Source organism: Ochotona curzoniae, unplaced genomic scaffold (assembly GCF_017591425.1).
Source record: "Ochotona curzoniae isolate NIBS_2020 unplaced genomic scaffold, NIBS_Ocur_1.0 contig_3190, whole genome shotgun sequence".
NCBI lineage: Eukaryota > Metazoa > Chordata > Mammalia > Lagomorpha > Ochotonidae > Ochotona > Ochotona curzoniae.
Genome location: NW_024465751.1, coordinates 2,692,064 through 2,718,663, shown reverse-complemented (window position 1 = coordinate 2,718,663; position 26,600 = coordinate 2,692,064). Strand labels below are relative to the sequence as shown.

The window sequence follows — 26,600 nt, the reverse complement described above, 5'->3', positions numbered from 1 at the left end:
ACAACTCTAGTTGTTGCAGATTACCTGGTTATGAGAGTGTGTGCTTTCATTGATCTTTATAACCTGGAATGGAGGAGGTTAACTGATAATAATCAACTCTTGTGTGACAAAGTTGCAGGTATTTGTGCTCCTTAGGAATGAAAATAATTTTCTGGTACAGGAGCAACTGTTTTTTGATGAGTGAAGAGTTTATTGCTGTAGTACATGAATTACAAAATTTACTTGAATTTCCTTGATTATATAAAGCTCTGTTCCTCGGCTTCTCCATTGAACTGGATTTAACATGTGTTCGGTTTCTTCATTCCTCAGTGAGTAAAAAAACATTTCTCTGTGTGGATGCTTACTCTTCACATTTTCATGAAAGTCACATTGTTACGTTCTTGGAAATTATAATTTAACAGTAGCCAGCCTATTGTAGTGGATAAGAGGCTCAGACTATAGGATAAAGGCTTAAAAATGTAGAAAGGAAATATTTTATCCGGAGTCAACCAATATTAAGCCAGAACATTGATCAAAGGTCATGACTTTCCCTTCACATTCAGCACGTGACATCTGTATCACACTTTCCTCAGTTCTTTTCACATATTGTGTCATTTAATCCTTATGAAATCTTATGAAACAGATACCAGCTCCATTTTACAGAGGAGAATACTGAGTGCCTGAGTGATTCCAGAGCGGGATTAGTGGCACCACAGGCAATGTCGCTGGCAAGATCTGACCCTGGAGTCTGTGCTCATGATCCTCTCTCCTCACCATCTCCTCCTGGAACATACTTTACATGCTTAGGATGCCCGTGTTCCTGCCCCACACACCTTCACCATCCCCCAAATGTCCATGTTCCCAGCTGAGCTATCATCACCTCCTGCCCCACACACCTTCACCATCCCCACAATACACTCGGTTACATTTGGACATTCTTTTTGTTTCCCTGCTGGTACTCCAACATTGCCACACATCTTGATTTCTATTTTCTAACTATCACCCAATCCTGAAAGTCACCTTCGCATTCTAGTCCCCATCAACACTGGTCATCGTGAGTGCAACGGCCTCCTCACCAGCTCCACTGCTCCCAACTCTCCCATTTAGTTTCCACTCTGCAACTGAAGAATCTTTCTGCAGGACAAACCTGATCATTCTCTCATTTGCCTTGGAAGAGCCTTGATGTGGTGGTGAGACCCTGATGCTCTTAGTCTGGCCAGTCCCTTCAAACTCAGGCCCCAACACTCCAAGCACCCAGCCCCAAGCCCTTTCAAGTCTCTAGAAAACAACAGTTGTTTGATGTCACGGTGCCTTTGCTCAAGCCATGTTTGCTCAGAATGCACATGAAGAGGTAACCCTGTTTACATGCCATCTCTCAACCAGTTAACTTCCGAGTGTTCTCCCATGTGTGGTCTCTTCCTCTCTAGATGCACATGACACTATTCACTGCTTTTAGGAATCTTCCCACATTCTGCCTTCAATTCCATCTTGTTGTAGATACTTTACATCTAGGGACAGAACGGCACACCTTTGGAATTAGATCAGGGCTCAAAACCTAACCTCTTTTTATCTATCAAACTCAGCAAAACTCTCAGTGAAGATAGCATTACTTACCTTGTCGATATTGCTATTGCTGTAATAGCTAATACACAAGGCACAGACAATGTAATCCAGAAGTGCAATAGCCACAGTCTGTGGCTTGATGATTGTGGACAGCCTTTGTTTCTGCTCCTGAGCAACTGAAGGCTTTTGCATCTTTGTTCGCTTGGTTTTTCCTTTGTTATTTTCAACTTGCCACTTAAAAAAAAGATTTATTTTTTTTCTTATTGGAAAATCAGACTTAAAAAGAGGAGGATCCATTGGTTCAGTCCCCAAAGGGCCCCAATGGCTGGAGCTGAGCCAATCTGAAGCCAGGAACCAGGAGCTTCCTTTTGGTCTCCCACCCAGGTGCAGGGTCCCAAGGCTTTGGCCTGTCCTCTACTGCTTTCCCAGTCCACAAGCAGGGAGCTGGATGGGAAGTGGAGCAGTGGGACACAAACCTACACCCACATGAGATCCTGGTGTGTTCAAGGTGAGGACTTTGGTCTCTATCATGTCTGGCCCATCTACTTGCCATTCTGATATGGAGTGTTGTTAAGCATGTGGAAAAGCAGTGTAAAAAGATAATTATTCCCGCCTCTGTAACTATAAAAATTGGAAATGTCCTAAAAATGTAGACAAAGAGAAACAATTTCTTATAAAGCAAGAATTGGTGGGAGTGTGGAAGGGCCCAATAGGAGGACAGATCTAATCAAGTGTCTGTTAGATGAATGGATAATAGGCAGATGGATAGGTAAGGAGATGCAGTGACACAACAGGGATGGATGTATAGAAAGTTGTAGCTGCAGATAGTTACAGATGATACATAGATACAGTTACTGTCAAGTTTTTCTAAAATTCCATCTGGCAGCTGCTTCCATCTGCACCCGTGGTGTAAATTTGTGGAACTCCTGGGGAGGGAAAGAGATACAATTTCCTTTGCTGGCATAATCACATCTTGTGTCTGAAAGGGCCATTCACTATTCACCGCAGGCTGAGCCTGGGGCAGGAGCAGAATTGAGGCAATATGAAAAGGGAGACTGTGCAGCCTCCAGTAATTTAATAATGCCCCATTGACAGACGACTGGATGGTTCAGGAACATTCAGGAATCTGGCTCAACAGAAAAGAGTGGGGCACCTGTAAGCTGCACAAACGTACAAAAAAGAAATGCAGAAGCTCAAATGTCAGCTACAGGCTCCAGATGCAGCCATCCTGTGGATCGTGAGAATGAAGGGCACAGGGAAAGGGGAAGATGGAGTCCTGTGAGACAGATGAGTGTAACTGCGCCCAGTAAGGGTGCTGGGATCATGGCGTCATCTCCTATCCCTTCCTGTCTCTGCCAACATCCACGTTCTAAGCATAATGTAGCACATTGCTCAATAGACACTCATTCAAAAGCACTTGGTTGAATGAAGTTACACTGAGCTCTAAGATTCCAAACGCCTTCCACACAACAGCAGGTATTCTTCATGCTCACAATTGTGACGATTCTTGCTTCACAGTGGAGGAAACGGAGTCCCAGGAGAGTGGCTCTACATTTATTGAACAAACCTCTCTTCTGCGTGAACCATACCAAACAGATGCAAGCAATAATAGTGACAAGGTGCTGGTACTCACTTGAAGCTGAGTGGGGTGCTGGGACCAGGGCAGGCTCCTCCCTGGGGGTAAATGGCCGCTCCACAGGAAGACCACCTGCAAGGGGCAACAGCATCCTTCCAAATGTCAAAATGAGACCGGTTTGGATTACGTACCAAATCAGAATTATAACAGCTTAAAGACAAAGAGTTTTCAAAATGTGTTGCACAATTATCATGAAAGTGGAGGTGAAGTACCCAATAAGTTGGAGTAATTTAGCAGCACAGTGAAACTTATCATTTTGTTCTTCAGCTTCTTTCCCCATTAGGACCCGTGCTGCGCAGCGGATCTCCCTGCTGTTCCCCTGTAGTGTACTGGGTTTCTCACCTATCTGTTGTGGGTCTTTTGGGGCCGGTGCCTTGGTTGGATTTGGAGTCTGGGTGCCAGGGGTGAATGTTCCTAGGACGAGATAAAAACAGGATGAGCCTTTGTCTCTTTGAGGGGGACTGGGTTGGGAGAAGAGTGTCTATGCTGTAAGTCCTGGTCCTGACCTACTCAATTGATGTCATTACTAAGCCAGCATTTCATCTGGGGCTGGTGATCTACTGAAAGGAGCACAGGGGCAAAGCAGACAATGCTGCCCCCTAGTGGATGTCCTGGAAAAGAACAGTATTTGCTACTAAGCTTTGCAAAACGACTCCCAAGGCTGGTCTCAGTATCCCCGTTGTGGGCAGGTTGCTAAGAGTCACCACTGAATATTTCCTGGTGTTATGTTGGCAAAATCCCTTAGGACACTACCTAATTATCACAGCAACTCTGGAAGCTCTCGTTTCACAGCTGAGCAAACCAGGACTCAGGCCACTCACAGAAACTGCCCAAAGCTACAGAGTAATTGATAGATTCCAGTTGTATCTGAAAGAGACCAGAGCGCAGAGCGCATAGTCCTATGGCTGTTGTCATCTAAGTAGACAAGCCCAAGCTTTCCTTTTCCTCTTCATAATGACACAATGCTTAAACTGACTGAACTGATGCAATTATGTTCGGCAGTCATATGATTAAAATCAGCAAGATGGCATTTGCAGACCTGCTTGTGCAGTTGACATTTTGAGCCTGACGTCATGACTTTGCATAGATAAGTATTAAAATTCACTTAACCTTTTCCTTGTATTCCTTATGAAATTCAGCATTTGAAGTATTTTCTGAAAGTCTGCCGTGTCTCACAGGAATCTGAGATTAAAGGCCTCCGTACTTGAGGAGGACAGAGCTCAGAGGAGCAGAAAGTCAAGTTTATATACTAATAGCACAGCCGTAATACACTTTTATTACTGATTTCCATTTTATTTGAGAGGTAGAGAGTCGGAGACAGATTTTCATCTGTTGGTACTCTCCACACATGTCCATTATAGCCAGGGCCGGGGCAGGCTGGCACACGCAGGCTGCAGCTCTGGGAAATGGCTCTTCAGCTATCACGTGCCACCTCGCAGGGTGTGAACCAGCAGCAGTGTTGGCGTAGCCAGGACTAGAACCAGGCACTCTGAGGTGGGATGCGGCTGCCCCGCGGCAACTGAAACCACTGCCCAAGTGCCTGCATCAGACACGTCTTACTATTCAGTGGCCAAGGTGAAACAGTAAAAGGACTTGTGGCTTTTGGAGTCAGAGAAAGTTACTTTTAAAAAGTAAATTTTTGTTTGACTGTAAGATTAGTGATCCTAGAAAGTCTATAAACCTGGAGGTAAATCAATCAAATCATTGATTCTACTTCCAGATGTGGTTTGAAAACCTGATGTGAGGCGGGCACATCATGCATTTCTTTCAATTTTACGTTTTTCTTCATGGCTTAAGTGGTACATTTCTTTTTTAAGTTTATTTTTCATGATGCAGTTCCACAGGGGTTTCTCTTCCCTTCCCATCCCTCCCTTGTCTTTGTTTTTTTTTTCCCTCTGTAAATTCATTCATCGTAATCTTGCAGGTGCCCTCCCCCCCACAAATTGATCACACTTTCTTCTGCCTTGTGGAACTCATGCCTTCCTCCTTACACGGTTACATCATACATATGAAGTAGTATTCTAATGCGGATATTTGCGTATGCCTCATAAATATGTAATTAACGTAATTTTATCAATGCTGTGCCAAAAACACAGTTGAATTGTCTTGAAGGAACAATGCCAACGTCTAGTGGCCACTTCCTTAGGAGACAGGAAGACTGGGAAGAGGAGATAGGATTGGCAAGGACGAGGAGAGAGAATCCTGTGACGAAAACTCCCACTCAAGCAAAGAGGGAGAAAAGGATTGTTATCAGGAAAAGGAGAAAAAAGAATTTGCAAGGAATGAATCTCAACTGAACTTGAACTATGGTTATGCAACAAGGTGGAGGAATCCACCATGGGGGGAGGGGTATGGGAGGGGTGGGGGGAATCCCCAGCGCCTATAAAACTGCACCACATAATACAATGTAAACAACAATAAAATTAAAAAAAAAAATAGTGCCACCAAAAAAAAAAAAAAAGAATTTGCTTTATGATCGGTTATGCTACTTGCCGATGTTTTATTCCTTTTCTGAAGATGTGAACATTTCAAAGCTTTAGCAACCGTTTTCAAAACGAAAGCTCTAAGCCTGTGGAAACGTATTATGAAAAATAAAAATTTTGAAAAAGCCTATATTCAGTTAGAGGAGGTGCAGGCGGTCCCCTCCTACCTGAGGCGGCGCTGTTGGACGCAGTCATCCCAGCCCGAGGTGTCAAAGGGCCCCCGCTGGGGGTGGCTTCCTGGGCCCCTGCAGGAGACGTCGGTGTGGAGGCGTGTGTTTCCCAGGGATGCTCTCTGAGTTTTTTCTCGGGTGTGGTCTGATCCCAGGGCATGGATAGTGTGGAAGCCCGTGTCAGCCTGTTGGTGGTCTTCCTCCGTGTTCTGGCCACACTTAGGGTAGCTGCAGGTTCAAAATGAGTTACAGGACCCTGACACACTGGACCACTTTGCTGCAAATGACATTAAAATATAACCTGAAGCTCATGTTGCAGTGTAGATAAAATGATTTAAACTCTACCCTAAACTGTAACAGCTTGGTTTGCCTGAGAGCCAATCAGCAAGCGGAAAAAGTCTTCAAAATTCTTGGACCCTCCTCCTGCCACCAACTCTAGGGTCTGTGTGTTCAAGGGCATCAGCAAAGGGAAAATCGTGGGTGTTAGGTGAGGAATTCTCGGGGCATTGGTTACAACCCTGCTTCCTTTGTTCGGTGAGCTTTAGGGCAGTGACTTGAAAATGAGGATAATAAGGATAATTCCTGCTATAAAGCATCAAATCTTTCCTCATTGATCAGTTTTAAAAGTGTTAGATGTTCTCATGTATTCCCATGGTAAAAATTTAAATCACTTGTGTCGTCAAGTTCCACAAAACTGATCTCACTAAAGGATTGTACATCTATAAATTAATTTAGAATATGTTTATTTGAAAGTCAGAATTAGGAGAACAGTTGGAGAGATGGGGAGGGAGGTGGGGGAGGGGGAGAGAGAGAGACAGACAGACATTAATCCTCCACCTGCTGGCTCATTCCCCCAATAATGGCAAAGGCTGGGACTGAGCAGACCAAACCCAAAGCTTCTTTCACATCTCTCACACGGGTACAGGGGTCAAGCATTTCTTCCACCTTGTCCCACTTTCCCAGGTGTGTCAGCAGGGAGCTAGATCAGGGCAGCCAGGTTGTAAACCAGAGCCTATAGTGGATGCTGGTATTGCAGGTGGAGGCTTATGCCTCGATGATAGCCACTTTAGAATATTTCTAGTGTTTAAAATATTCAGATTTCTCATCCAGAATATGATACACCCACTTGTTTAAATATTCCTTATTTATCTATTTGCAGTTTGTAGCTTTTCTATATATAACTAGGATTTTGCAAGTTATACTTTGACATTTTATGATTTTGCTTAGTTTTAGCAATCATTTATTTTTTAATGGTACATAGGAAAGTTTTCTGATCTTATGCATTTGTCATGTTGCCAATTATTGTACTCAGCTTTGTGTAGTAAATTCAACCACTCTAGTTAGTAAAATTGACTCCTGTTATTCAACTGGAATCCTTGTTTTCAACCTGCCTTTTTCTAACTTTTGCCTCCTGGGGAAGTTGGTGTCTCCTGCTATTCTGGGTAGGGACCCTTCCCTGGCCTCCCCCTACACAGCAGCTCTGTTGGCTGGGCCGAAACTGAGGAGACTTGCCTGTGTCTCCTTGCCTGCTATGTGAGCTCAGCAGGAAAGGCAAATATTTAGAGGCTGAAAATTATTACGCTTCTTACTTTCAAATTGCCATACAGCTTGTACATATTTATGAGTCCATGAGTATTTAGCTACATGTATACATTGTGTAATGTTCAGAGACAACAGTACTGCTCAAAGTTATTTCTTTGTGGCAAAAATATTTAATATCCTTTTTCTAGCTTTTGTGGACTATAGTACATAATTATTATGGTGTTACTTTACTGGACAATAAAACCCCAGAAGTTAGTCTCCAATCTAACTATAATTTAGTAACCTTAACTCACTTTTCCCAATTCCTATTTCCTTCTACTCTTGTAAGTAGAAGCCTTTGGTTGACTAGCCTAGACTGAGTGAATTTTTCATGACATGGTTCATTGTTAAAACTCATGGAGGCAATATTGACTGCTAATGCAAGAGCTACCTCCATGTTGTCTCCAAATCCGTGTCTTTACTGGCAACACTGCTGATTATGCACGGAAGATGGTAAGTGGGAGGGATTTCCTGTCATTGGCTGCAGCTTTTCATGCTGGTATCCATCTATTAAAAACATCCTTGGCATCATGATGCAGCCAGCTGCAGACTAAGCTAACCAAGTCACTAACTGTTGACTTTATTTCACTATTTCATGTGAATTTCAGGAGAGAGCTTTGCTGAATACTCTGTTGAAATGGAAGCACCTTACACCACCGTATACTTTGATTCTGCAAGATAGCCACTTCAGAGGAGGTTGGGCAATGGGCACTAGACAATTGTTGGTACTATTTTTTTTACCTACTTGTGAGCTTCCATCTATCTCAAAAAGTAATAAAAACAAATGGTAGGTGTATATTATGCCAATGGTATTGGTACCCTGCTCCTTTTATGGAACTTGCACTGCCAATCCTTAACGGAAGCTAAAACATAGTTTGAGGTGGCAGGGGAGGGATAAAGGGGAGGATTATGCCAGCCTAGAAGGAAACGGAGGAGACTATAGCAAAGCAGAGTAATGAGAAGGCATCTTACCTGTGCTGGGCAGGGTCTGAGAAGCAGTACCTCTTGTGCCTGGAGTCTCTCCTCCTGAGACAGTTGTCATCTCCATCCAGTGAGGAGGACTGGTGGCAGATGTCCGAGGTGTGCTCCAGATCCAGTGTGGGCGCCCTGTACTTGGTCGTGTTTGCCGGCTTTTGGTTGTGGGTTTTGATGCCCCAGCTGTTCCTCTGGTAACTGCACCTTCAGGAAGAAAAACAAAGGGAGCCTTGCCATGTGTGGTACTTCAGACACCAGGAACTGTTGCACTATTACAGGGCCATCACACGGCACATGTGTAGATTGCAGAGTGAACTCTCACAAATGTGAAAATAAGCTAAAGTATCAATTGCCAAATGTGGGTGAAGAATCGCTGGGAACATGTGGGTGGAAGGTAGATATGATGACTGGGTCTCACTGGTCCATTGGATCCCTTCCTTTTGGTTGTCAGAGATGGCTCAATGGCCCCACTTCTTCTACCCCATCTTATTTCTGGGCCCCTGAGACCTTACATGCCTTGTGTCCTGGTCTGTTGGACATTGGATTAGGTGCATCAAAGCAACCGGCAATTAGCATATCAGCCTTAGCATCAGGAGTATGTTCCTTCTTCCTAAACACATATCGTTATTGAAATGGCACAAGAATCAGCCTAACTGGAATTGAAGGTGGGAAGGTTTTTGAAGGACTTTGTAATGAGAAAGATTGACTCTAGCCTCAGATATGTGTTCACAAGTGGGCAGGGGATGGGGTGTGCTTAGTGAACCCACCAGTGCCCACCTCATCCTAACAAACAGTAATGTACACAATTTGCAATTCTTCTGGTGCATAACCAAGAGCTGCCTTCCAATATTTGTAAATCAAAGCAGTCCATTTTTAAAACTGGAGATTTATTTAACCTTCATTTTACGCTGTCACTGACAAAGAGCCTACTGTGTGCTGAGGACTGCATAAGGTACCTAGGAGAAGACAGACTGTGGAGTTGAGAGAATTTACTCCGCCTTCCAGTCTATTCATTGAGGAGGTGCTCCTGGAAATGTCAGCTACAACAGAGCCTGGAGTAACACAGTCCCAAGGATGTATAGAGCTGTGTTAGAGGACCACCAAAGACAGAAGACTGCTTTTGATGGGGAGACATTTAGAAACACAGCAGTGTCTGAGCTGCTGCTGGCAACTAAATGGGGATGCAAAGTACAGAAGCATGGGAAAGAGGTTATAACTGCAGATAACGGTTGAGCAGAGTCACATGGGTAGGCATGGAGTAGTATGCCACTTGTCATAAAGAGCCGTGACTTCACTGTAGTTGAATCAGAACCCAAGAACTTCGTCGGGTCACTGCTGTTGACTGAGGGATCCTGAGCAGTGAAAGGAAGCAACCTTGTTCACGAAGATTGCCACTCTCTCTGCAGTAGAAGATAAGGGGGAATTGTCTCAAAGCCATTACAATCCCAAGCGAGGTGATGAACACGCCAGTAACAGTTTATCCCAGAGGATCAGTCACGTTCTAGCAACTTTGTCTAGAAATGCCAGTTAGGTGCAGTGGAGAAAGAGACCTAAAGATGCTTCCAAAAAAGAAAGATGGACATGTGTGTGAGCCTGGTGGAAAAGAATAATGGAAGGTTGGTTGGTTATTATAGAGTGCCCATGCCTCTAGGACAGAATTGAAAGTTCATATATCTGCAAAATCCAAATACCCAATGAAGGAAAAGGCTCCTGGGCAATAGCAAGTAGGAAGGATTGTAGACAACAGAAAGTCTTCCTACCAGAAGGCTGGGCGCAGTTAATCAGCTCCACTTGCTTGTTGCAGTGTATTTCAGGGAAAGGGCATGCAAGGTTGCCAGTTATTTAAGAGGATCCAGGAATTCCTTTTTAAAATGCTGATATTTAATTATTTTTAGCACATTAAAGCTAAGTAACCTCCCCCCCCCCCCGCCAGACAGCCTTTGGGCTTTAGTCAGCCAGGTGGCACCCTAGTCCAGAATCTGAAGCAAGTATGTGAGAAGTTTGCACTCACCTAGAACACCAGTCATGCTGCTGGTAAATGTGTAGTTGATGACGGGGGGTTTCTCTGCCAGCTCCCAGAAGTCAGAAAGGTTCCTGCCTGCAAGAACCATGCCAGCAGGATCACACTGTGGGTACATACACCGGACAGCTGGATTGGCTTCTTGGGTCTGAGAACTTGCCAAGAGATGCCTGGTGGCTCACCTGACTTTCCTGTCATCACGCAGATGAAGATGCAGTCAGATTCATTGGTTTGACTCACTGCAAGATGAACCAGGACAAAAAGATTTTACCCTTGGATCTGAATCCTTAAGTCTTCAGCTGAAACAAAGTGAAACTTTAAGTGCCTAGCTCAGGAGGACCCAGGAGCATGAGGTTAGCTCCTTGCTCTCCAGGGAGCCTTGTTTGGACTAGAGGAAGAATGCAGTGCAATGTGATAGCTAAGGGCACAGCCTCTAGGCTACCTCCTGGTTTACAGTGCCAGTTCTGCCACTTACTGCCACTTCAAAATTCATTTTAGCCATCTGTAAAATGGCAAAGATTTAGAACCTATAGTCCTATATTTGCAATTCTCAAATCCCCACAACTATTTAAGATGCAAGGCAGTGTGAGTGTGATGGCAAAGTCTGGCTAGGCATATGAGGCTATAATTGTCTTTGCGCAATGATGCAGTCCATTATGGTAGGCTTCCCTGGATGTTTTGGAGGTGTCACATCATGTACAGCATAGACCTTCTGAAGTCTGAATGCTACTGATTTCTAAACATACTTGTGTCTTAAAACACTGTGAACATAGGCCTATGTGTTCCTCATAAGTGTATCTGAAGATACACTGAGACAGAGCTGTGGAGTACTAAGTATGTTGCCTGGAAGATGAGAAATCAATAAATAGCGTGATACTACTGTTAATCTGGGACTGTTATTTATATTAGTCATTGAAGTGACCAAGACCATGGGTCAGAGTTAACGCAGTCTAGGTTAAAATATCATCTATAGGAGTGATCTCTGGCAAGGGTCTCTTACCCTTATGCCCATTCTCTCATCTGAAAAGTGGTAATATATATAGTAGCAATCTGTCAGATTGCAGTGAGGACCCGAAGATGGAATGCATGGCAAGTACTTGGCAATATTCTGACAATTAATTGATGCTGACTTTGACAACTAATAGTTGAAATTCAATCTATTTCATTCTGCTTCCCCCTCTTTTAAATGGAAAATTCTCCCTATTGGGCCATGCAGTGTTTCTGAGGACATCAACTTGGGATACTTACTAGATCTGTGTTTTTCAGAATATTTTCAAATGTGATTTGCTGGTAACGTAAAACCATCTTAAAATGAGGCAAATACTTCTGAACGACTTAGAACTTGGGCCTAGGCTCCATGGAGACCCAATCTGGGTTCTGGCACCAAGCTTGTGCAAAATATTCATCCTCCATGAATCTCATTTCCCCCTCAGTGCTTAGCTCCCTACCGGAAACCATTTGCTTGCATCTGCGTACGTTTCTACAATTTTGAATCTTCTCCCTCCAGTATTTCAGACCCAATTTAGAGGCCTGAGTGAAAGATGGAATCTTTAAGTATTAGTATTAGATACATAGCAGTATGCATCTCTATTCCCAAATAAAAGGAGAACTCCCAACGAAACTGTTAAATATACCTTGACAATTTGATACTAGATTTTCTACAGTTAAATGTTAGAATGTTGAATTTGTGTCTGTTGCTGAAGGACTATATTATTGCAATAATATGGGGTGGGGTGAATGCTGGAGGGGAAATGGATAGGAAGGAAGGGGAGGTAGAGGTGGTAATCCTTATGCCTACAGAACTATATCCTATAAAATAATGATACAAAATATTTTAGAAGCACTGGTATTAGAAAGCAGGTCACATGATACTCTGGAGTCCCCTGGTGGCCTGGCTGAACGCAGAGTTTGGAGAGGGAATCAGCGGGGCTCCACTGCTCTCCACAGAGGCTGCCAAGCCTCACAGTTGAGGACCACACCTGAGAGGATGGAGGTTGACTTAAAAATTTCCGTGAGATAGCTGGTAGAATTTCCAATGATATCCACCAGGAGTGCCGTGAAATCTGCAAGAGATTCAGGAAGTTTATATTTCAAAGTCTGAATTAAGGGGAAGAGTCTATTGTGTCTGGATTGTTCAGAATAGAATTTACAAGTTTGAGTTAGTTCCAGATGTTGAGGGATACTAGCAATCACATGGCAGACTCTTACTGACTGAAATTAGAGAGGACAGCCAACTTCAAGCAGAAGGCAAGTAGTTCAAGCTTTGTGATCCCTGACCACCTCCTCATCGACCACTAAAGAGCCGTGAAAGGCCACACCTTGGACAGATGACTTATCTCTTCATGTCATCCAGTTGTTTCAGAATAGCAACTCCATCTGGGAGGAAGCAGCCCCAAGGTCATGCAATGTAAATTTACAAAGCTTGTTCATTCCAGCCTTGTGGGGGATATAAACTATGAGCTACCAGAAGAGACAAGGCTGTGTACAAACGATTACCATGAACCCCTCCTTATGTCCACCCTGCTAAGAGGTGAATAGCGAGAGCCTGAGGGAATCTGACATTTCAGTTGGCAGCGTCTTGTGAGCTCTAGCTTTGACCAGGGCTTCAATAGGGCCATTGTTCCTCATGGCGCGAGTCTTTGAACAATGAAAATGCTACCTCTACCTGTATCTGAACAGCTGCTACAGCCTTTTCTGTTAATTTGTGGTTTTCCAAGATCCAGTGAGGTCTTGGCTTCTAAACCAAGGGGAAAGTGACCCACTAACTTCAAATAATGATATCCTAATAATGATTTCCTAACAAGAAATCTTCTAGGGCTTGCTGGGTGATTTCTTATCAAGCTTTGCATAAATGCTGCTTAACTCATCAATGCAATTCTGAGTTTTGGACAGGAGCAAGCTGACTTCAGAATTCAGAACCCAAATAGGCAGGAAGATGTAATATGTTAAGAAATGGAATGCACAGCACACTGAGACCATATGAAGTGGCCATTGTCCAGTGTGTGACCAGAACTGAAACGTGATCTTCCCACAGCTTCCTGGATACAGCTTTCGTTTCATGGACAGAGGAGTGGTATTGGCCATGCAGGTGTAGACATGTGCCTTTGTAGGAGAATAACAATTGTAGACATCTCCCTGTGTCATATTGTAGAAACTGAAGAGGAGTTTCTCCGCTACTTATTCCACCTATTTTATTATTCTCAAAACTTCGTTATATAGTAAATATTCATTAATTGTTTTTTACAGTAACAGCTGTGTAGAGACACAAACAATGGCGGGAGTTAACGGGAAAGAGAAATTCTTAGACAAATGCAATGTGGAAGTCTACTATTAATATTGCTTGAAAGCTATAGTCATGACTTTGGAGCCAGAGATGAATGATGGGGTTCCAGATTCTGCCTAAGACACAGAAGGTGATGGGATTTATCCAAAGTCCGTAGTATGTATAAGCTTAAACATTTCAGCTGAGTCCTATCAGAAACCAAAGTTCTACTTTTCCCATCATTGTTACTCCATTCACACAGTTATTTTCTCAAGGAATTCTGTCAATCTTTTCTTTAGAACTACTTTCACAACCTGTGAGAAAACCTGTTATCCTATTTCATGGATGTTCTTGGCAGAAATTTTTCATAATCTAATTCACTAGCAACGAACATGGATGAATTATTTCAGACTGGCTTATAAATGGAAGGTAGGCAGAGGAGCATGTATTTCCCTGTCAAACCAGTACGGTTTTTAATGTCAATTTTTGGTGAGAGTGTAGAAATACGTGCTTTCAACAATTGTTGGTGACAGCATAAGTGGAGGCAAGATTTCCAGAAGAAATTTCAGCAACCTGATCAAGACATAATTGGCTCCCTGTCGGCCAACATTTGCATTTCGAGGACTCCATTCTAAAGTTGCAATTGGGCAGGTATTCTGAGAGATTTTGCACAGGTGGCCATCACAGCATTGCTTATAATTGCCAAATGATTGGGAACCAGCTAAGCTTCCAACAAGAGAAAACAAATTAAATCACGGCATATTCTAAGGATGAATGCCACTAATTCATAGAAGGAATCAGGCATATTTATGTTCATTGATATGGAATGGCTTTTTAAAGACATTACTTAAAGCTAGATAATAAAAATCCTTAAAATGTACTGATTCTGATAATTGTCTTTTAAAATCCATTCTCCAGTCTTCCTTTAATAATAGAATATCAATTTTTAGTTGGACATTTTATAGTTTAATATAATGAGTTCTTTCGCAAGCCTGCTTTACAGATTGGCAGAGCTATGAGACTTAGCAGGACAGGGAAAAATGAACTACTCCATGGCTTGGCTTAGGTGACAGGACATGAATTCACAACTCTTTCTCCTCTTTCTTGGAACCGGATTCTGAATGAGTCTCAAGCCATCTTTCACAGTAGCAAAGTAGAAGGTTCCGGACTCTCAAACCATCAATTCATCAGAATAGCCCTAGTTGCCTGTGGAAACCCATGAAGACAGTGGACCAGTCCTGGCCATTGTGATCACATGGGAAAGTAAGTCAGCAGGTATCGTCTCTCTGTATCCATCTTTCCCTCTCTCTATCCCACTTTCAAAGAAATCATCATATAAAAATCTTCAGTGCTTCTTTGAGAAATCCTGCTTTGTGAACTCTTCCTGAGGCAATCTACAACAGGGAAAAGCTTCATTCACAAAGATGGTGAGTGTACTAGTCTATATATCAAGAGAATCTAGACCCCATTCCGATAGAGCATTGGGGCTTAGAAAAATCCCTGGTTACACTGTCCACAAAGTATTTGTAGAACATCATGGAAAAGATTTGAAATATTTGGCTAAGCTTTCTTTGGGCTCAGCAGTCCTTCTTTCCGTTCCAGTGTACTCTTTAACATGGAGCCAGAGGTGTCTCTTCCTGTGCTCTGAGTCAGAGCACACTCCCGTTCTTTACAGTCACAACTGCATATTTCTTTTTAGAGTGAGTATCAAAACCCTTACAGTGAACTATCAACTGTTCTCACATCCACAACACCCTCCCACCCTGCCTTTGCCCATCCGAGTTCATTTCTCCCATCTTCCTGCACTAACTCAGCTGTTGCAGCCACACTGGCCTCTCCGAGCCTTACTCTGCTGCCTCAGCCCTTGCTAGGTACACTCATCCCAGGAACCACAGGCTGGACTCCCACTTCCTGCAGGTCACCCTCTACTCATTGGAAAACACCTCTCTGTTTTCTATGTAGTAATGTCCCCACTGTGACTGATTTTGCCTTTCTTCTGAGCTCCTGTCCCTCTTCTGCCGAGCGCTCTCATGTTTAGGCCATCCAGAGTATCCTTTGCATTTGCTGCTTATTTGTTTACATTTTGCTCCTCCCTCCAAGACCCAAGTTCCCTGTAACCTGAGAGTATCCACTTTGCTCAATGTGATCCCCACCGTCCGACCACATGTAGAGGGGCACTGGTCATAATATGTGTTCAGTAAGGAATCTGGAGAGTTAGATTAGTGGTGAGAACATACCTTCCCCTTTTATCTTTCAAAATTTCTTAAATGTAAAGGACATGTAATAATCTGCATTTTTAGTTATGCCAAGAACACAGAATAGACTCATTGACAAACAACCATAACATAAAGCTTTTCTAATTAACAGCTTTCCTTTCCCAATCAGACAGTCCAATCTTACTTTCAGTAACCAAATATCTAGGGACCACTGTTTTTATTTTCCATTAGCGACACTGTATTCTGCATCATATTGGGTGAGTTCCTTTTTCTTATTGAATTATCCTGGGAATTTTCTCTTGCACAGGCCAAGTCTGGCCACACCCATGCACTTGCACAGGCCTATTATTTTCCAAAGGTTGACCATACACTAGGCATCCTACTGATGCATCTTAGGTCGTCCCCAGTTTTCAGTAAAAACAATTCTGCATGAACACTTTGCTCTTGCCTGTCGGTATGCAGGTATATCGCTAGGTGAAAGCAAAGAGAAAACTTTGAGACAATAAGAGTGTGTACATAGTTAAGCAGAGTGGGTATTATTGTATGTTCATATCTTTCTAAAATCAAAACCACAAAAGTTGCAAGATTCCTTGGCTCCACCCACCTGACAGGTCATTGGTCCGATTATTTAAGCAGTAGCAGTACCTTGCAGGGAATTTGGCTGAGTCCACCGCCTTCAGGTTAGAAACTGTGAAAAGAAATGACTCAGATGGGGATCCCCAACCACCCCCAAACAAGCTGACTCTGCCAGCCCCTCACCAGCCACCCCCTACCCAGGAGGAGGCAGCCCAAGCTCACTGTTGTAAATGGCCACCGACAACTTGTGGAATGCAAAGGAACTATAGGAAGTGATGCTCAGCAGGGACAAGAACTTCTTGCTCTCTGCTGAAAGAGATCAGGTTAAATAGATAGGTAGACAAACACCTGTTATGACCTTTACTAATGAATGATAATGAAGCAAATAGATACTAGAAAATATTAGGATCATAAACAAATGATTAAAAGCAACAAAATGACAAAAAGTAAAACCAAAACCAAACCCTAAAACAATGTGTCTCAACTCTATGATCTCTTTTTAAACCTTTTAGCTAAAAAGCTTTTGTAATGAATGTCCACAATGTTTGGTTTGGGATTTTTGAGCTCTTGTTGATTATAAATAACATATATTTAATTTTTGTGTTTTTTTGCTAGAAGCTGAAAGAACATACAAGGCTGGTAAAATATTATAAGCACTCAGTAGGAACCATGTTTTAAAGAAAAATTCATAACCATATTAATGACTGAATTCATGACACAGTCACAATTACAAAGCTTTCTGTAATTCTATTCCGAGAGCTATTTGCTCTTGACTTGCTTGTCAACTCCGCACTTCATGTTATTTGCAGCATCAAGATGTGTTAGGTAGCACCACAGAGGCTCCACTCTGGGGAACTTAAGAAATGTCATGTCCTGTCCAGGTCCTACAGCGGCCCAGAAGAGAAGTTAGAGCATGACAGGACTGTGTTTGCGAGAATATTTACCTTTCAAAGCCTGGCTCAGCATCCCATTCACGAGTTCTGTGAGGTTAAGTGCAGACAAATCAACTGACCTCGCAGGGAGCTCTGAAAGAGACTCAGAGACAATGTCATGGGTAGAGACTATTCCTCTTGGGACATGTGCTGAGTGCACACCAAGTGGAAGGCCCAAGGGATTCAAAGATAATTCCCCTGCTCAGGAGGTGATGACATGGTGACAGAGGTCAAGGGAAGTCGGGATGAAACACGGGTTCTTAGCGACTACTTTCTCTATTTGGAGAGAGCAGAGATGGGTGGAAAGTGTCTACGGGAGGCGCAGGGACATCACAGCCACCCCATGGGCAGCCACCCCTGACAGACTCCATCACCAGCCGGGCAATGCCACTGCCTGGAAAGAGATGGGTTTTTGATCCCACAGAGATGAAGCTTGGACTTTCAGAGACACAGGCTTAATGAGACTGCAGTCCTACAAACACCACCCCAGGAGTCGATGTGTGTGTAGCCATGGGGAAAGATACTGCTGGATTAAAGTCCTCCCATCTCATAGACATGCATGGAAGAATGAAACAACAGGTGATGGATAGAAATACTGGTTCAGATGCTGTGTAGTTTCACAATATCTTTTTAAAATTAATGTTCTGATAATTTGTAGAGAAATATTTTATTCCCATTGTGGGGGATGACATAGGCCCAGGGAAGTGGGACAGTGTGTTAGAAGAATTGGAGTGGAGGGGTCACCTGTGGTTGCAAGGATTGCCACCTCTTTTTCTTTCCTCTCTTCCTTTTGCATGCTGGACACTGGAAGGCAAAAGGTAGAAACAGATGAATGTGGAAGTCCAGACCTAGCCTCAGTGAGCTGGGGAAACTGAGTGACTGCTGCCTTGGGGAATGTGAAGATCCCTGGGGAGCACCAGAAAAAGCAGTCCCAGGATGCTGCTGTCCCTGACCCTCTATCTGCTTGGGCAGCCTGTGGCCTAGAGACACATATTGAAATAAGTATGCAAGTGGATTTCAATGTGGTAAAATCTACCCCACTCCTTAGCTGAGGGTCAGACGGAAGTAGTATGCCTAAATCTGTCCAGCCGAGGGGTGGAAAGGCAGGGCACAGCAACTGCTCCTGGAATTGCAGAACAGAGAGGAATGGCCCTTCCAAACTCCAGCACTATTAAACACAAACATGTCAAAAGTAAATTCTGACAAACCAATGGCACTTCATTCATTCATTCATTCAACACATACCCAGTAAGGTTTAAGGTACATGTTCTGTTTTGGATGTAACTAGATAAATGGTGAAGAACCAATTCTACAGCCATGCGGAGCTTCCTCTCTGTACACTGTCACAGAATAGCAGATTCTGGTGTAGACACAAGAGGGGTGTCTGTAAGGGAACAGCAGTCTACTAGAAGCAAAGCCTGGTAATGCCGCTGGAGATGGGCACCCTGTAGAAACAACTTTGAACCAAGCCATGGTGGGGGATCAATTGTTTGGGATTTAGATTATATCTTCTTCTTCTTCTTTTTTTTAAAGATTTATTTTATTTTTATTGGAAAGGTGGATATGCAGAGAGGAGAGACAGAGAGGAAGATCTTCGGTCTGATGATTCACTCCCCAAGTGAGTGCAATGGCCGATTCTATGCCGATCCGAAGCCAGGAGCCTCTTCCGGGTCTCCCACAGGGTGCAGGGTCCCAAAGCTTTGGGTCGTTCTCAATTGCTTTCCCGGGCCACAGGCAGGGAGCTGGAAGGGAAGCGGGGCTGCCGGGATTAGAACCGGCACCCATATGGGATCCCGGGCATGCAAGGCGAGGACCTTAACCACTGCGCCATCACGCCGGGCCCTAGATGATATCTTATTCTGCACTTGTTACTGATGTTGTAGAAACATTTCTTCATGTTACATTGGATAGAGAAAGTGTTTTATGCTCACTTAAAATTGTGCCCACTTATTATTTTTTTGAAAGAATGTCAATTTATTGGCTCACTCACCAAACGTATACAATGACTTAAACTGGGCTGGACCAAATCTAGGAGCCTGGAATTCCATCCAGATCTCCCATGTGTGGTAGACATCTAACTACTTGCACCAACACCCATTGTTTCTCAGCTCTGGCAGGAAACCAGGGCAGGAGCCTTAGCCATGTGTAGCACTGCGGTACTCCAACATGGGTTGTGGGCACATTAACCACAGACTACATGCCCACCTGTTTGATCATGTTATAGATGGAAAAACCAAGGTCCAGAGACTCTGACAAATGATGTTACAGAGTAAGTCAGGATTTGGGACCGAACTCGTACCTGTTGCACTAAGGAAAACCCCATCTTTTTCTTTCTTGACTTCTTTATTTCCAGACTTTGAAAGAGCAATGTTTTAAATGAATGAAATAGTGTCCTGGCAGTTGAGGCTTACACAATTTATGACATCCTTAGAAACCAACAAAGCTGTCCAACACTCCTTTGTGAAGGATGAGGAAACCAAGCCCCGCAAAAGTTGAAGTGATGGACCAGAACCCCACAGCAGGCTGGAGGTCTTCCTGTGTTTGTATATGGTGTTCTCCTCTGCTTTACTTTCTGATTCATTTTATTGTGGCAAGAATACTTAACCCGAAAGCTATCTCCTTAACAAACTGTTAGATGCACAGAATCGTATTGTTAATAGTAGGTGCTAAGGTGTGTGGCAAATGTCTAAAATTTACTCATCTTTTATACCTGAAACCTTGTGTCCACATGCTTTCCATTACACCACCCTTCCCCACCACCCCTGGGACCTTTCTGCTCTGTGCTGCTTCGAGAATGACCCCTAGTTCTTCTGTAACTGATTTGTTTCACTTAGCGTAATGTGTTCCGGGTTCATCTAGCCAAATCTCCTTGTCTTTCAAGGCAAGTAGCATTGCACTGTGTGTAGATCCTATTTTTGTACCTCATGTATCCACCGACGGGCTTTTAGCTTGCTCCTCCCTGCTTTCCACTGTGTTGAAACCCAGGTCAGCTGAGTTGTTGCCTGTTGAACCTTTTCTGGTTTTTCCAGTTATCAAGTGTTTCAGTTAAATATCAGAGCTTCTGGAGTTAGTTAAGTGGGGGCTATGGGAAGCTGGGGGTTAGGTTACAACAAAGGAAGTCTTGGCCAGATATTCATGATCAGCAGGACAAAAGCCATCCAAATGCGGAGTCCAGCTGCCTCCTTGCTTCTCTGTAGCAACTAGCAGCTATCATGAGTTTTGTAGGCAACACCGTGACCTTGCCCATACAGGTGAGAGACCCAGCATCATTTGAGCTCAAGATCACCTGGCTGCTGCTGGCCTGGCAGCTGTTACACCTTTCCAGCCACAATGGTGGGCCCTGTGCAATCTGTTCTTAAGTACCAACCTCTTCCCTGCGGAGGGGAGGAAGGTGTGATTTCTATGGCTCTTCTTTTTAATCACAAATGCTTAGATCAATTTTGATAACATTTGCAGGATGAATTGAACATCCCTGAAGCATGGTGTTCTTAGCAAAAGTCTATGCAGACATGGTTATCAAAGGAACTACCAGCTGGATTATATTGCTCTAATTTGGACAAAAATGCCACCACAGGCACTGGCATTGTGTCAGAGGGTAAAGTCAGTCTGCCACAGCAGCATCCTGTATCAGTGCCAGTTCATGTCCCAGCTGCTCTGCTTCTGATCCAGTTCTCTGCTGATGATCTGAGAGAGTAGCAGAAGGTCCAAATGCTTGGGTCCATGCCACCTACATGGGAGACCCAGATGAAGTTCCTAGCTTTGGCCCAACCCAGTCCTGACCACTGCAGTCATCTGGGGAGTGAATCAGAACATGAAAGATCAATTGATCTTTCTGTATCTCTCCATCTCTCTATATAACTCTGATTTACAGAATAAATAATTCTTTTTAAAGATGCCACAATAGTATCTTTAAAGTAAACCGTGCACTTTTTAAATACTTCATCACCTTCTTGCCTATAGGACTGCCTGCAGAGCAAAGTTGTTCTCATTTATAAGGGGGAACGATGAAGCTTAAATATGGGAAATTTCCTATTATTCACGAAGTATCAGTAGGTTTTGTTTCCTCAGGAACACTGATGCCTGGAGAGCATTTATACTTGATTGGAAAGCAGAGTGGCAGAGAGGGAACTGCAGAGACTGCTTCCATGTGCTTGCTGATTCTCCAAATGCCTGGGCTAGGCTGAGGCTAGGAACCCTCACCAATCTCCCACATGGACATCAGGAATCTGACTAGCAGGGTGCCACCCACTGTCTCCCAGGGCTGTTAGCAGGAAGGTAGATCAAAGGCGCAGCGTAGCCTGGACTTGACCCAGAACTCCAATAAGAGTGTGGGCAGCCCAAGTAGCTCTTTAACCTGCTGTGACACAGTATTTGCCCCCAGGGAGTATTTCAGCATTTTGCTATTTGAACCACCTTGATGTTCTAACTAAAAATAAATACAACTTAAAAAAATAGAGTAACCTCATCCATCCTAAATATCAGAATCATAACAAAAACTTATCCTGCTGCTTTTTCCCCAAAAGTTCAGGACACAAAATCAGACTTCTGTGTGTAGTCTGTGTTGTGGTGCGTTCACCTTCACACGGAATGGCTGTTTGCAGGCCATCAGCGCAGGCGAGATGACGATGGAAAATAACATCACCTCCTGTTAGAATATCTTCTGTCACTAACAGAATAGCAGACCTTTGTAGAGTTGATAAGATCCCGAGAATCCAAGAATTCGTTGAGCCATAAAGTATGAAGCATCTCTGACTGCTGAGCTTTAGATAAAGATGTAATGTCCACTTACAACTGGAGAAAGTTAAGGAGATCAGGGCATCTGTTCCAGTGAGCCAGGTAGGCACCCTGCACACTTACCTGTTGCAGGTAGGAAGGTCATTCCCTTCTCTCTCTTGATTTCCCCTCGAAGGCTGGACACTAAAGCAAAGAAGTTTATATCAGAGAAAATATAGCCCAGATATAACACAAGAGAGAATTTAATCTGAAAATGCTCATTTTATACATGAGACCATTGTGATCTGGAATTAGCACGCTTAAAATCCCATATCTAGTTTCTTCTTTCCTTTAATCATTTGTCATCAATCATCTTTTGAAGTGCGATATTAGTGATTGATAATGCCATACAACCCCTACCCCGGGATGTGCAGGTATTGATATGTTGGGCAGGCTGACAGGATGGGAGTGAGCTCAAGGATGTCATTATAACAACTCTAAGTGCTTTAAACAAAACTCTGGGTGTGATGCAGAGCAGGGTCTCATTGCGACGACCCCAAGGCCTTTGAGGGGAGGAACCACTGAACTGAGATGTGAAGAATGTGAGTTCTGGTTAGCAAACTGGCTGAGGGAGTGTTTAGTGTACAAGGAACAGCATGTGTTCAGGAGCTGAGGTGAGCATGAGGGTACTTTAAATGACCAGCTGGAGGTGGACAGTGATGGAACATAACGCAAAGCGGTAGGGACTTGCAGGCACTCGTGAGGAATGAAGGATGGGAGAGCGAGCAGGCAGAAGGCTGACACACTCTCAAAGGAGAAAGAGAAAGTCAATGATAATTTGGAGTGGGTGAGAAAATGAAGGAGTCCGAGAATTGACTTTGAAAATCTGATAAGATCACTTAGGCAGAAGAGTGGAGAACAATCATGGAGAGAAGTGGAGAGGCAAGGGGCTGATGCAGGAAGTGCCCTCCTGGTCTGGAAAAGAGAAACCATGACTTGGAAAAGAGTAGTTAACAGCGTAAATGAAGATAATTCTGTCGCATAAAATTAGACACAAATGCAAGCAATCAAGAGAAAAAAATAAAAAGGGGATTAATGATTCCCTCTTTGATCAAGCTCAGGAGTACGCGCAGCAGTGCTAGATGGAGATTCTGCATCAACACAGAATGAATTCCCAAACAATACAGGCTGGGCGTTCTCAACGCAAAAATCTGAAATTCAAAATATTCCAAAATCGGAAATTTTTGGAGTACCCACATGATACAGTAAGTGGAAAATTCATAAAACTTTGTTTTATGTAGTGTTACTGTTATAAAAATTGTCCCCAACACTGATACATTTATTCATTTAAAAAGTTATAAAGGGCCAAGCATCATAGCTTAGTGGCTAAAGTCCTTGCCTTGCGTGCACTGGGATCCCATATGGGTGCTGGTTCTAATCCCAGCAGTCCCGCTTCCCATCCAGCTTCCTTCTTGTGGCCTGGGGAAGCAGTCAAGGACAGCCCAACAGTTTAGGATTCTGCACCTACACAGGAGACCAGGAAGAAGCTCCCGGCTTCTTCCTGGCTCAGCTCTGGCCGCTGCAGGCATTTAGGGAGTAAATCAGTGGATGGAAGATCTTTCTGTCTCTCCTCTCTGTAAAATCTCACTTTACAATAAAAATATCTTTAAAAACAAAGTGTCCTCAAGCTTTATGAAAAAGGTATATATGAAATGTAAGTGAAGTTCATGTCTAGATTTGAGATATTTGATGATATAAATGCAAATACTCCACAACTCAAAGAATCTGACACCCCCAGAGCTTTCTGCCCAATTCATTTGTGATAAGGGATACTTGCTCGAGAAGCAATTGCACTCACCTGTGTTCCAAAGGGACAGGACACATGTGAGGCCCATACACAGCCTCCCTGCAGGGCCCTGTAGCAGGAATCCCAGCATGGTTGTGGCTGCCTGGAAGCAAGCAAGCAGATGCTTGGAGGAAACGGGCTGGATCACCAAGCACACGGATGCTGCATGCTGTTTGAGAATAGTACATGGGAACTCAGTAGGATTAAAACCTGAAAAAGTCACATGGCCACGGAAGAGGGAGCTGGAGGGTTACTTACCAACTCGAGTATTTTGGAAGGAGGTGTTGTGTGTGTTTTTATGTGCCAGAATTATCTCACATGTCTCTGTTGAGAGTGCAGGAAGTCGGAGACTATGGACCATGCACAGAGCATCTATATCCAGGGAACACTAATGTTTCTCTTCTTTGGGTTTGCTGGTTCTTTAGCTGGGACACGGTCTCCACATTCAGCGTCCCTGCTGCTCACTAACAGGAACATGAGAGTAGGTGCGAGTGCCTGCAGGTTCCTTCCTTCTCCACAGCACTAATTACTAGCCATTTGCTGTGCAGATCAGCATGAAGCTGAAAAGTCTGAGGCTAAAAAAGCATAATGGTGAAAAGTTGTTCACTTCCTGTGTGCCGCACAGCACAGAATGCTGATGGCAGCCTATCAGCACCTGAGAACACGGTCACCACGTTCAGGTACTGAGTTAATGCGCGCTGAAACACAGGCTGCGTAGACGCCACCTGACGAGAGTAGAACTTTTCCATGGGGAGAGACTGGAATCTACCTGACAAGTGATCTGAGAGAGTTTGCTTAAGTTTACTTCCTGGCTCTGGCATTTGTTAATTATGCAAGCTATTAAACCCCTCGGTGACTCAGTTTCCACATCTAAGGCTGTCCCAAGGACCAAAGTGTGTTACACAGCACGATAAGATGGAGAGGCACTGAGCAAGTTTTTATATGAATGTTAAACACGAAAGTACAAGATGCCCACACTCCTAGAGTCGGCGAGACTGACGGGCTTTCCGTGTGATGGAGTTGCCATCTTCAGTTACATCTTACATAGACTGGGTAGGATGTCTAGAGCTTTGCTCCAAAAATAGATTGTCATTTTTTCACTGCAGTCTCCATGCTTTTTTTGGACAGTTATTCATAAATCATTGTGGGTTTTTTTTGTGACACTTGAAAAAATCAAGTCATAAAAAGATATGTAAAATGAAATGGGGAGGGTTAGAATAAGCCATTCAAAGATATCCCACTTGGGCAACATGGATCATTTTGAGCTCCAGGCCATACAAATATAGAAGGAAGTCTTCTCAGTGCTGCCCTTACCAGACTAAGTGCAGGAATTTTTGAAGAGCGAGGACTGCCCTAAATCCCCTCTTTAAGGTGTTTCGTAGCCCTGAGGAATACAGATCGTTGCCCCTGAGCTGGGCCTACACAAGCAAACCTTACTAAAATAATGCTTATCTTCTATTAGTTACCCCCACATATTTCTCTTCCCACCATGTTCCACCTCTAAATGTTTCAAAACCTTTCTGTAGTCTTATCGTTTCTTTGTGAATTTATTGAATGCTCGCTAAAAATGTACAAAATCCTCCAACTCTGTCCCTTTGGGATTTTCATCTCATTTATTTGAGCTCTCCTGCTCCAAATGTGCAATATAAACCTCTTGCTCTTGTTAATTCCATTTTTGGTCAGTTTGATATGCAGGGCTCCAGGCACTGAACACAGGAGGACAGAGGAGAAATATGTTCCCTTATTTTATAGTATAACTTATTGAACCTCCACTTTGGAACAAACTCTTTTCTATGTTACAGTCATACCATGGGAAAGGTACTACTGTTTCTATTACACAAAAACCTGGGGTTCAGAGAAGGAGCCCCCCAAAGTCAAGCTCCTATAGCCACGCCACTCCACAGAATAATTGAAACTTGGACTGTGGTCACTCATACTTTTTGCAAAACCTTGCCTTCCAGTTTTAACCTACCATCACAGTGGAACAATGCAGGACCTGATGTTGAAAACAAATAAACTTTTTTTTTTTTTTAACTTCAAACGTGATGGACAGGAGGGGTTAGAAATTTATTCACAATCTAGGGGAAAGGATTGAAAAGTAGTGTGTGATTGATAAGCCAAAATCTGTCCAAAACAATGTGAAATTAATTCTTAATAGTCCACATTTTATCAGCAATGGCTTGGAACCAGGAATGTGGAGGGTAAGGAGAAAATGTCCGGAGTGTTCACGAAGCCTTGTGTTTACAATTAATAAGGGCCATGCGTCAACCCAGTCTAGTTAAACCTGATTAACAAGTCTGCCTTTTTCAATGTAGCATACAGCAAAAAAGAACAGCCATGTACAAAATTCAGCAACAGATGGGAATTCACCTTTAAACACTTGATTTGGGTCAGGAGAATGCTAAATGTTCCTGACACATAGCCCTGATCCATTTGCTAGGCCATTTTCCCTGCCGTTTCTAATCCTCTCTGCCTGAAGAGGAACCCAAGGTTTAGAGACTCACCTGATGACATTAGCTGATGGGGACAATCCTGAACTTTAAAATCAGGTGGTCATCTTCCAAGTCTGTGAGACAATACAATAGGTTGAGGGTTTTCCTTTAAAAAAAATGTAATGAAGAAAAAGAAATGGAGAATCTACTATCTGT

The 26,600-nt window shown here is 43.4% G+C and overlaps 1 protein-coding gene across 1 annotated transcript in view; it reads right to left on the bottom strand.

The window, feature by feature from the left end:
* HHLA1 (HERV-H LTR-associating 1) overlaps positions 1-24,043 on the bottom strand; it is a 29,878-nt gene extending 5,835 nt beyond the window's left edge. The window contains exons 1-13 of the mRNA XM_040979440.1: positions 23,965-24,043; positions 22,251-22,310; positions 18,138-18,197; positions 17,406-17,486; positions 16,684-16,767; positions 16,490-16,573; positions 12,387-12,470; positions 10,590-10,646; positions 10,399-10,485; positions 8,385-8,591; positions 5,829-6,059; positions 3,521-3,592; positions 3,176-3,250 (exon numbers count right to left, since the gene is read on the bottom strand). Coding sequence (XP_040835374.1) covers positions 3,176-3,250; positions 3,521-3,592; positions 5,829-6,059; positions 8,385-8,591; positions 10,399-10,485; positions 10,590-10,646; positions 12,387-12,470; positions 16,490-16,573; positions 16,684-16,767; positions 17,406-17,486; positions 18,138-18,197; positions 22,251-22,310; positions 23,965-24,043 — 1,261 coding nt within the window. The remainder of the gene's footprint in view (positions 1-3,175; positions 3,251-3,520; positions 3,593-5,828; positions 6,060-8,384; positions 8,592-10,398; positions 10,486-10,589; positions 10,647-12,386; positions 12,471-16,489; positions 16,574-16,683; positions 16,768-17,405; positions 17,487-18,137; positions 18,198-22,250; positions 22,311-23,964) is intronic.
* Between the last annotated feature and the right edge of the window lie 2,557 nt (positions 24,044-26,600).